Source organism: Rattus norvegicus, chromosome 3 (assembly GCF_036323735.1).
Source record: "Rattus norvegicus strain BN/NHsdMcwi chromosome 3, GRCr8, whole genome shotgun sequence".
Taxonomy (NCBI): domain Eukaryota; kingdom Metazoa; phylum Chordata; class Mammalia; order Rodentia; family Muridae; genus Rattus; species Rattus norvegicus.
This window is the reverse complement of record NC_086021.1, coordinates 129,146,476-129,158,892: the sequence shown is the minus strand read 5'-3', so window position 1 is coordinate 129,158,892 and position 12,417 is coordinate 129,146,476. Positions and strand designations below refer to the sequence as shown.

The window sequence follows — 12,417 nt, the reverse complement described above, 5'->3', positions numbered from 1 at the left end:
CATCTGATATTTGGTTATCCAAATGCTATTAGACAACTTGACATGTCTTCATATGGGAAAAGGACCCCATGGATGTTAAAAATTATTCATGCCTTTTTATCCAGAAACCATCTTTCTTTGTCTTGTTTGGCCAGAAAATAACTTCAACTCAGGGATGCATACCCCGTCAGCCTCCGAAAAATGTTGATAGTTGCAGTTCTAGAATATACTCTGGGCTTGTGTTTATAGACAGGATGAAACTTGAAGATCCAGAGAAATAAATTGATTATGCTCCTGTAGAAACCATTTATCACTCTGGAATACCTTTGACAATTGTTGAAAATGCATGCTGGCGGGAAGATTTTTAATTACCAAAACCATCAGATAGTTCGCTTGGTTCCTTTAGAGTTAGTGAAGTATAGGGGTGAGTAATGGAGTCTCTCCAAGAAAAACAGGAGCTAAGCATTCTGCCTGGCATTGTCCCTGCTGCAGACGGAAGGCCAGATGTGCAGTCACCAATCATGATGCTCATATATATAGTAACACACGTAGACCCGCATACGTATGTGTTCTACATATGCATGTGCACAGGGAAATTAAAATAAGAAAGGAAAAGTATTTTGCAGTGCATGGGAGGACCTCGAAAAACTACACCCAGCTTTATTCCTGGAAAAGGTATTTTAAGTGGAGATGATTATTTAAGTTTAAATTGGTTTTCCTTTAAAAGTAACATTATATGCTTGCCTAGGAAAGTGAGACCCTTTGAACAATTGGCTATAAATATAATATTTAATCATCTATTAATGGTACAGAATGACAGTGAGAGCCAAGCATTTCTCAAGGATAATGTATTTCCATGTAATTTCTCACACTATTATTTTTACTTGCAAATGGAGATAGTGAAGTCAGAGACATTCTGTAATCTAAGGGCGATCAGATGCCAGAGAGGGCTGAAGCATGGCTTCCTGAGAAGTATTAGAGAGTGCCAGCCTCCAGAGTGCCAGGTTCAGGAATGTGAGGAGAGATAAATTATGGAGTCTAGAGAAAGATACTACAAGAGGTGTGTGCGTTTTTCCAGTGTTGAAAGCAAACCTGGGAACAGTTGTCAGAGACTGTACGTGACGTCTTTGTTGCATAGCAGTAAGTTGGGGACTTTTGGTATGAAGTCCCGAGCAAAGATAGCATTACGAATTTGTCTGAGTAACAGTGGTAGCAACTTCAAAGTCACTTGGGACACTATAATAAATAAATACCTGTTTGTTCCGATGTGTGTGCCAAACTTCAAATTTGTTCTTTATGGGTGATAACATAAAAATATGCATAAAATCTCTAAAACAGTTGGGGAAATGATGGGAGATTATTTAATATTTATGAAATACTAACATCTACCATATTCAGAAATAGTCAAGTTAGGATACATTTATTCCTGGGCTGAAGAAACCTGAAGGAATGCTGCTCTTATATCACAAACCAGAAAAAGTCAGATGTTAGTGGACTTATCAGAGAGCTGAGGATTGAAGGCCATCAACTAGACAGAGTCCAGAAAAATGGACTTACTTCCAAGAACAGGGAGCTAGCTCTCACTCCCCAGTGATAGAACATTGGAAGAGGAGACCACCATACAAACAACAGGAATTCTGCTAAAACTTAAAAGAAATGAAAAAGATTTCTTTATTTTATTCTTTACGTGTATGAATTTTGCCCACAAATATGTCTGTGCACTATGTGTATGTAGTCCATGGAGGCCAGAAGAGGCCATCGAGTTTCCTCTTCCTCAGAACATGAGTTACGAATGTTGATGAGCCTACATGTGTGTGCTGGAGTCAAACATGGGTCCTCTGGAAGAGCAGTCAGTGCTCTTAATTGCTGAGCCATCTCTCCAGCCCCCTCCCCAACCCCCCAGCTAAAACTTTCAACATATTTTCAAAGATTGAATTGGGCTGAGGTGAGAATATAGGATAAACAGGAAAGTTAAAACCAAAGAGAGTGTGTACCTATCTACAGTTTAATATCCAAGAACCTCGTTATGGAAAGGCTGGGTACAAGGTGGGGATTCAGAGAATTCGTTCCTCAGCTCTGCACATGCTGCTACTGGAGAGGAAACGACTGCTGCTCTTGGGAAGAATTCTCCACCTGCACCTTGCCCTGGAGGAAAAGACCTTAAACCATTTGTGGGATGGCAGCCAACCCTGATGAAATCAGTTGGTGCAAACCCGTTGTGGTTAGATGGAAGGGAAATAAAATACACTTTTCCTATATGGATGGGACTGGAAACTACTCAGAGTCATTGGAGGTCTCCTATGTGATGCCCGGTATTCAGTATAAAGGTGCTGAGCTGCACAAAAGAAGCATCAACAACAAAAGCTCTGGTGGAAAGATGCAAGTTAGACAGCAGTGACTAGGAACTTTTATCCAAGAGATTGGAGCTACAGAAAGGACTCCATTAGAAATAATGATGACAAAACCCATGGCTCCTGAGTAGACTTGCCACACTGCGGAAATAATTAATAAATATGAAGACTGGTGATAAAAATTATCCAAAGTAAAACAAAGAACAAAGAGTGTGGGGACAGGACTGCAGAGCAGAACGGTATCAAAGGCCAAATGTATATATAACTGGAATTCCAAAAGAAAGAGAGAATGGAGACTAAGAAGTGCTTTAAGGGACTTGGGCTAAGGAAGCAGGTAGGCTTCCTACAGATCCTCCTCTCCCTCAGCTCCCCCAAGCCCATCCATACTCAGCTCTGTAGCAGGTCACCTCCTGTAGCTCCCTTCCCCTGCCCCATCTCCAGTCAGTCACACAGATCTTCCCCTCCTAACTTCTCTCCACATTCGTTGTTTTATTCTATCACCCCAACTCCAGTAGGCAGTCCCTGGGAACCCACAGCCACTCTAAGGCCAGGTGGGAGAACCACATGCCTCACTCCTCCCTTTGTCCTTCAAAGTCCAGTCCCCTAGTCTTACCTCTAGTTCTGTAGCAGGTCACCTTCTCACTCTGACTCTGTACCTACAGGACTAAGCAGATCCTGGGGGAACACCTGCTTTCCTTCCTCCTGTGGATGCCCTTGGCTCTCCTCACTCTCAGCAGCCCTAGCTCATTTCCATTCCTAAGTGTCAGTTCCTAATACATATTTTACCTGAAATGCGAAGTGGCCGCACCCATCAGAATCCCAGAAGAATTTCCTACCAGACAGTACTCTTCTAAGATCCAGAGAGGGAAACAGAAACCAAGGAGCAAAACACCCACCCAACAAAAATAAGACCACATATCAGCACCTAGAATTACAATCTTCCCAAACCTAGATGCCAGCATAAAAATAACAACAGCTGGGACATTGCTTCTACTAATGTCCCAGGAGCCTGCACAGCAGACCCCAAGTATTGCAACATAGATGAACCACAAAGAAAAAACCTTAAAAATAGCCTTTCTGAATATGATAGAGGTTATTAAAGAGGAAATGATTAAATCCCTTAAGACAGTGGTTCTCAATCTTCCTAATGCTATGATCCCTTAATACAGTCCCTCATGATGTGATGACCCCCAACTATAAAATTATTTCCTCGCTAGTTCATAACTGTAGTTTTGCTACAGTTATAAATTGTAATGTAGATATCTGATATGCAGGATATCTGGTATGAGGCCCCTGTGAAAGGGATGTTTGACCCCTAAAGGGGTTGCAACTTACAGGTTGAAAACTGCTCCCTTAAAGAAATCTGAGAGGGGTTGGGGATTTAGCTCAGTGGTAGAGCGCTTGCCTAGGAAGCGCAAGGCCCTGGGTTCGGTCCCCAGCTCTGAAAAAAAGAACCAAAAAAAAAAAAAAAAAAAAAAAAGAAATCTATGAGAACATAACCAGTGGGAGGAAATGGATAAAACGGTTCAAGACCTGAAAGTGGAAAGAAAATCAATAAAGAAAATCCAACCTGGGGGAAATCTGGAGATACAAAAATTCAGAAGCAAGCTTCACCAACAGTATACAAGAGATAGAAGAGGGAATCTCAGGCATTGGGGAAATGATGAAATGAAAAGAAATAGATACCATGGTCAAAGTAAATCTTAAATTTGAAAAACTCCAAGCACATAATATCCAGGAAGTCTGGGCCACTAGGAAAAGACCAAATTTAACAGTGATAGGACTAGAGGAAGAAGAAATACAGGTTAAAGTCACAGAGAATATTTTCAACAAAGTCATAGAAGAAAATTTCTCTAACCTAAAAAAAAAGGGAATGCCTACCAAGGTACAAGAAGCATATGGAACACCGAGTAGACTGGATCAGAAGGAAAGTCTCCTTGGCATATAGCAATCAAAACACTAAACATACAGAGCATAAAAAGAATAGTAAATGTTGCAAGGGGAGAAGACAAAGTAACATAAAAAAAATCTATTGAATAACACCTGACTGACTTCTAGTGGAGACCAAAAGCTAGAGGGGCCTGGGTAGGTATAGGTTGATGTCGATATGCAGGTGAGGGCTGGCACCAATTAGGTCAAGGCCATGACTGGACAGTAATAAAAAGGCAGAGACCAAGTTTTTGTAAGGCAGGAGAGAAGGAGAAGAAAGGAATATCAAGAGGGAGACAGGGAAGGATGACCCAAATCCAGGTGGTCTTGAACTGCCAAGGTAGCTGGGATAGATTTATCTTATCTAGGTGGGTGGTTTATATCCTTATCAATTGGTTGTAAGTCTATTGTGTTGATTTATTATGGATTGAGAATTTAACCTATAAATCTTGATTGTTGGATTACAGTTTGTTGAGTCATGATTTTACTGGGTAGCTGGGACCAGAGAGTTGGAAGTGGAGAGACTGCTGGGGCTAGAAGATAGCTAGGCTAGTGTGACGTAGTGCTACACTGGACCCAGCCACTGCTGAGATAAATTAATGTTAGTTCTATATGACCCTATAGTCCCAGAACTAGTGCCAGGGAGCGACCACCGAGGACTGAGAGTATGGTGGAGGGGGGCAGCATGGAGCGATGACATGGGGAACCGGCCGGGCCTATTTTTTCTTTTTGCGGCAACACATAGGTGTTCCGCAGACACTAGACTACTATACCCAGCAAAACTTTCAATCGCAATAGATGAAGAAAATAAGACATTCCTCAATAAAACCAAAGTTAAGTAATATCTATCTACAAATCCAGCCCGCAGAAGGCACTAGAATGAAACTCCTAAAGAGGTTAACCACGCCCAAGAAAACACAACAAACAAACAATCTCACACCAGCAAAATCAATCTATCTCTCTCTCTCTCTCTCTCTCTCTCTCTCTCTCTCTCTCTCTCTCTCCAACAACACCAACAAAATAACAAACACTGCTCATTGATTTCTCTCAATTAATAACAATGGTTTCAACTTTCCAATAAAGAAACACAGCACAATCGATGGCAAACCAAGATCTATCCTTCTGCATCCAAGAAACACACATAAATATCAAAGATAGACATCACCTGAGGGTAAAAGGATGACAAACATATCCCAAGCAAATGGACTAGAAGCAAGCTGGTGTCGACATTTTAATATCTGAAAAAATAGATTTTAGACCAAAACTAATCAGAAGAGATAGAAAAGGACACTATATACTCATTAAAGGGAAAATTCACTAGGAGGACATTTCAATACTTAACATTCCATGCAGCAAACACGAGGGCACTCAAAAAAATTTTAAACATCAGTACTATAGCTTAAATTACATAATTGACTCTTTTTTAATGAATTTAAAAATCTTTTATAAAGACAGTGACTGTTTTTGCCAAAAAAAAAAGGAGCCAAAGGGCATCCAACAGATGGTGAGGGAGAAGGGGACAGTAATCCATTCAGGAAGGCTGGGAACTGCTGCCATGGAACTGCAGGGGGAGGGGAAGGGGAAGGCATGCAAGGGCAAGAAACCCAGAAAGGTTGAGGTGCTGGAGGGAGAGAACTCCCTGGAGTACATAGGAGGTGAGGGTGACAACAGCAGTCTTTTCCTTCATGGAGGGCAGGGAGGAGCCCCACCCTGCTGCAGACTCTGGAGACTAGGCTGTGGCAGGGGGCCTGAGGGGTCCCCAGAGGACATTACAAGAAGGCAGCACACCATTCTCGAAGGCACCCAAAGCAGTCCCGGGCACCACATGTGTCTTTCAGCCATTCTTGAAAGAGGTCTTCATCTTCTTTAGAAACTGGCCAGGGACTACTTACACCTTGTCAAAGCCCCTTTTCTCCAGCTTCTTGCCCAGGACTTCACCAATCCTGGCCAGGCTCCCCACTGACTTTTCCCCCATGGGCTCTGCCATGAAGTCTCGGTGATTTTGGGAGGTTGTCATCTTGATCAGGTTTAACCAGCAGCTCAGCCTCTGGTAACAGCTCCTCATGTCACTCACATATCGACTCTTAAACAGTGGAGACTTTAATACTCCACTCTCTCCAATAGTGACGTCATCTAGACAAAAACTAACAAGGACATGCTGGAACTACCTTACATTATAAACCATATGGACCTAACAGATATTTACAGGATATTTCACCCCCAAACAAAAGACTATATGTTCTCTGTACCTCATGGAATTTTCTCCAAAATTTACTACATACTTGGACACAGAGCAAGTCTCAACAGATACATGAAAATTGAAATAACAGCCAGCATCCTATCTAACCACTATGGATTAAAACTAGATTTCAACAACAATAGAAACAACTGAAAGCTTACAAATTCATAGAAATCTTACAACTCACTACTGAATGAAAACTGCGTGAAGATAGATTTAAAAAAAAAAAAGAAAAACTGAACGAGAATGGAAACACAACATACCCAAACGTATGGGACATGAGACGTTAGTTCTGATAGGCAAGTTCATAGCACAAAGTGCCTCCATTAAAAACAAACAAAAACAAAAGCAAGTTGGAGAGATCCCGTACTAGTAACCATAGGATCACACCTGAAAGCTCTAGAACAAAGAGAAGAAATCACACCGGGAAGGAGCAGATGGCAGGGAATCATCAGACTCAGGGCTGAAGTCAGTGAAGTAGAAATGGACAAACAGCAAACAGAATGGAAGGAATCAGTGGGCCGGTGTTGGTTCTCTGAGACGCCTGGTAAGCTTTACAAACCCCTATCCAAACTGAAGTGCGGAGAGAGAATATCCAAACTAAGAAAGTTAGAAATGAGAAGGGGGAACATAACAAGAGTCACCGAGGCAATCCAGAGAATCAGTCATAAAAACAAATTCTAAAAACCTGAACTCCATTATACATAAAAATCTAAAAGGAACGTGTGATTTTTCTGGATACATACCACTTTCAAAATTTAAATAAAGATCAGATAAAGCAATTTAGACTACTGTAATCTCTAGTGAAATAGAAGCAGTTATTGAAGTCCCCAAACCAAAAAAAACAAAAAAAAAAACCAAAAAAACCAAAAAACAAAGGAATGAAATAGCCCAGAGCCAGATGGTTTTAGTGAAGAATTCTACCATTTAAAGAAAAGTTAACGTCAATACTGCTCAAAGTATCTCACAAAATAGAAACAGAAGGAAGATATTCAGTCTTTTCATGATTCCACAATTATCCTGATACCTGAACCACATAAAAACCCAACAAATAAAGAGAATTACAGACCAATTTCTCTTATTATCATAGATGCAAAAATTCTGAATAAAATACTTGCAAACCAAATCCAAGAACACATCAGAAAGATCAAATATAATCAAGTAGGCTTCAACCCAGAAGTAGAGGGATGGTTCAACATACAGAAATCAATAAATGTAATCCACCATATTTAAAAAAAAAAACCTGAAAGACAAAAGAGGCAGAAAAGGCCTTTGACAAAATTCAACATTGCTTTATAATGAAAGTCCTGAAGAGGTTAGGATACAAGGGATATATCTAAACATAATAAAGGCAGTATACGGCAAGCCCATAACCAGTATCAGCTCAAATGGAGAGAGAGACTCAAAGCAATTCCACTAAAACCAGGAACAAGAGAAGCTTGTCCACTCTCTTCACATCTATTCTACATAGTGCTTGAATGCTTAGCTAGATCAGTAAGACAACTGAAGGAGATCAAGGGGATACAGAAAGGGGAAGATGTCAGAGAATCTTTACTTTCAGATGGTATAATATTATACATAATTGACCCTAAAACTCTGCTGGGAAACTCCCGGAGCTGATAATTCAGCAAAGTAACTGGATACAAAGTTAATTCAGAGATCAGTTGCCCTACTGTATACAAATGGGGAACTGAGAAAGAAATCAGGGAAACCCAACCTTTCACAATAGCCTCAAATAATACAAAATATCTTGGGGTAATTGTAACCAAGCAAGTGAAAGAATTGTGTGTTAAATTTTTAAGATATTGAAAAAAGAAATTGAAGAAGATATCAGAAGATGGAAAGATTCCCCATGTTCGTGGATTGGTAGAATAGTAAAAATGGCTATCCTACAAAAAAATAATCTATGCTTTCAATGCAATCCCCGTCAAAATTCCAACAGAGTTCTTCACAGATCTTGAAAGGACAATTTTCAGCCTCATAGGAAAGCACAAATAATCCAGGACAGATAAAACCATCCTGATTAATAAGGAACTGCTGGAGGTCACACCACCCTGCTTCAAGTTGCATGCAGAACTATGGTAATGAAAACAGAATGGTATTGACACAGGAAGCAGACATGTTGGTCAGTGTAATTGAATTGAAGACCCCAGACATAGATCTACACATTTATGGACACCTGAGTTTTGATAAAGAAGCCAGAAATACGCACTGGAAAGAAGACAGCATCTTCAGCAAATGGTGATGGTCAAACTGGATGTCTAAATATAGAAGACTCCAAGCAGATCTGTACTCATCACCGTGCACAAAACTCAACTCCAACTGAGTCAAAGGCACCGACATAAGGCTTTTTCTGGGCTCTCTGCCTCCTTTCCTTCTGTTTGTTTTATCTAATTCCAATAAACTAGTTTTTATTTATTTATTTATTTATTTATTTATTTATTTTATTACTGTCTCTTAGAAGCCTGTTTGTTTTCTAGTGAGAGACATAGAGAGAGTGGGTCTCAATAGGAGAGGTGGGAAGGAACTGGAAGGCTCAAGGCCACAGGGAGCAGAAACAGTAACCAAGATGAGTTACATGAGGGGGGAAATCTACTTTGAGTAAAAACAACAACAACAACAACAACAAAAGGACTCTGAAAGCAACAATAACTAGGAATTTAGAAAACAAATGACAAGATAGAAAATATAGATGCAATGGAGGATTGTTAAATATAAAGAAAATAGAGTCATTATCAGAGAAATTATGGATCTGAAGATCAGGGTGAGCAGCATAAAGCAGTCACAGAGTCGGTCATCGTGAGTCTTCCCGCATATGTGAAAGTGACAAAAAGAGGGGAGACAGAGTTATTAAAATATAAAAGGAGTTACTGAGAGAGAAAGAGTGCTGGGGAAGGGAAGAGGTGTGAACAAGTCTAGAGAGGGACAAAGGGAAGATGGACACAGTCAAAGAATCCATTCACACATGTGGGATATCACAGCGCGATATATCAGTTGTATAGTATGTGTTAATCCTAACGAAACATAAGATAACAAATCACAGATCTAAGTAAGCTAAAGTTACATGCCCAACACAGAGCCCCAGTCCATACCGCTGCCTGGAGACGTCATATTCAAATGTCCGAAAACCAAAGGCAGGGAGGTAAATCTTGAACGTAGCCAATGGAGAACTGACACTTTACATATAGAGGCACAGAGATGCGGCTTACAGTACAGGTCTCTTCAGAAGCTGTGTAAGTGAGGCGATTGTCTTGGGTGCCGTTGCATCACTGCGACTTAGTTCATGGTCGTGAGAGCATATGGATAGGCTGTCCACATCACAGCAGACAAGGAAGCATGCAGCATCCTAGGAACTGGGGGCCAGGCATGGCCTCCTCGCCTCACTTCTGGTGACTCACTTAAGACCATGTGTGGGTCATCTCTTACTGAAAGATTCCACAGGCTTCCACAGTAGCACCATCAGCTGGGGAGCCAAGCACACAAAGCATGACCTTGACAGACAGTTCAAATTCAAACTGTATCAGGTGACCGTTTTAAAGCCATGAAAGTGTGTGCGTGTGTGCGTGCGTGTGTGTGTGTGTGTGTGTGTGTGTGTGTGTGTGTGTGTGTGTGTGTGTGTGTGTGTTGGAAACATCACATACAGAAGTCTAGTGAACAGGAGAGCCCCACCTATTGCTTAGGTGAAGACTACACACTTGGGGCTCTGCTCCATCTGTTTGCTCCCAGTGAGCATAGTGTCTGGGAGCCTTCAGTCCCCCTCATCTTGCCAATGAATTCAGTAGGACCAAAGGACTCCAGCCTACCCAGTCATAATAAGAGCCGAATGCTCAGAAGGACTCTATCTTGAAGTGCCCTGGTAGCCCCAGGTGAACACAGCATTTTCCACAGGCTCCAGCTCCATTCATCATCCCTGTGAGATCTGCAAGGCGGGGAGACCCCAGCCCTGCCTGTCATTCGGATGAGCATAAAGTGCCTAGGAGGCTCTATCCTTGCACATTGTACAGTGAGGTCAGTGTGTGCAGTTGGGTTCAGCCACTAATCCCCACATCCCCCTAGGAATAAACGCAACCCTGAAGCTTCAGCCTTGCCCATTGTCTCAGCAAGGTCCGGGCAACTAGGAGGCTTCAGCTTTAACTCTCCCACCTCTTGCCTGGGTGAGCACAGTGTCCAGTTAGAGAGAACCCAGCCCTGCCAGTCTCCCTTGTGAAATTAGAGCATTTGTGTATCTATGAGACTTCAACCTCACCCATCATTCCAGTGAGCTGGCACGAGTGGTGAGGTCAGCATGCCGACCAAAGCGCTGGAATGCTCCTCCTCCTCCTCCTCCTTCTCCTCCTCCTCCTCCTCCTCCTCCTCCTCCTCCTCTTCCTCCTCCTCCTCCTCCTCCTCCTCCTCTTCCTCCTCCTCCTCCAGGTGATAATAGCAACCTAGAACCTTATGAACAGTAAAAGCAAAGTTAAGCATAAGGAAAGTTAAGTGAGAATTTCAACCAGTGACTTAGCCCCAGATGTGCAAGTCCCAAAGTGAAAACCATGATAACAAGAAGATCAAGGCAAACAAAGTTTCCAAAACTTGTTAGTCCTGCATCAGTTGGATATGGGTACATGTTTTAATCCCAGCTCTTGGGAGATAAAAGCAGGCCTAGTCTACATAACCAGTTCCAGGCAGCCAGGGCTATATAGAAAACCCTTGTCTTAAAAAAGAATGTAGTCTTATAGTAATAGTGTGAAAACTATGTCCCAAGGAGACATAAACAAAGTGTACCCCATCCTTATAAGCCCCAGTGACAAACTCAAGTTCACCATGGGTTTGGACTTACTTAGAGAACACAGGTGACCCCAGATCAGCAGCAATTCTGGAATGGCCTCATCGGCAGGATTATATAAAACCAAAGATGAGTTAGAAAGAGCAGTGGTGGTATTATGATGAGATAGACAGCTGAAGCCAAGCTGTTTGAGGGGTGGGGCATCTGCTGAAGGGAGTCATAGCATGGCTGTCCTTCCCTGTGTGTGCATGTGTGTGCTGGTGTGTGTGCATATGTGTGTACTTGCGTACTTACTTGTGTGTGTGCTGGATTGCCCTTGCCATAGGTAATATGGTGCACAAGTGAGGCTGAGCCATCAGGAGAGGGAACTCCCACCAAGGGATCCCAGGGCAGCAGCTGTCTTCCTTGAGAGATGAAGTGGCATGACTGCTTGATGAGTGGGGTCAGCCATGTGAGTGTGGAGACATCGTGAGAATGGCTGAAAGGCTAAAATAATTATTAGAGTTTCTTAGTATCCTGTAAAGAGTTGGAGAAACTCTTGTGGAGGTCGCCTGGCCACTGCTCTTGTCATAAGAAACCCACTGAGGCTTGAGGTAGCTGCCCAGAAAGACCTTGTTTAAAGGAAGAATTGTGCAATGGAAAGGAATGGAAGGCTAGCATCCTGTATGTTCACCCCCAAACTGGCAGGGAATTTTGGTAAAAGGGAGAGTGACATAGAGGTGTTGGCTTGCCTCTTTCATGGCAGGAAACCAAGGGATATGTAAAACACAAACCAGTCCATATCAGAGAGGCCTTTCTGGAGTACCCCAAACTGGAACTCATGAGAGGAGTTAGATAGTAAAGAAGAACAGAGATAAAAATGACAGAAGACATCCTTAGGTCAGACCTCTAATATGGAGAAATGGAAAACCCATGAGTCAGCCTGTAGGTGGGCCTCCAACAGTGGAGAGGCTAGAGTAGTCAGAGAACATTCAGTATTGCCTGAATTGGGAAAAACCTTTAAACAACAGAAGAACCTCTCATGGCCTTAGTCATGTGACTGAGGGAGACTCGGGCAGATGGAATCAGTTTGGGTACTTCAGAAGCAAGAAAACAAAGCAGTAAACTTGCACACCACTCCTTAGGACCAAAGGTGAACAACATGAGGCAATATG

The 12,417-nt window shown here is 42.2% G+C and overlaps 2 protein-coding genes across 14 annotated transcripts in view; one reads left to right on the top strand and one right to left on the bottom strand.

Annotated features, from left to right (window-relative positions):
- Positions 1–12,417, top strand: part of Frmd5 (FERM domain containing 5) — a 271,323-nt gene that overhangs the window by 58,242 nt on the left and 200,664 nt on the right. The window lies entirely within an intron of this gene.
- Positions 6,029–11,345, bottom strand: LOC120101915 (barrier-to-autointegration factor-like). Its single transcript, XM_039106840.2, is given in 2 exon segments — positions 6,029–6,129; positions 6,132–11,345. Coding segments are annotated over 2 exon segments (294 nt in total). The 5' UTR covers positions 6,325–11,345.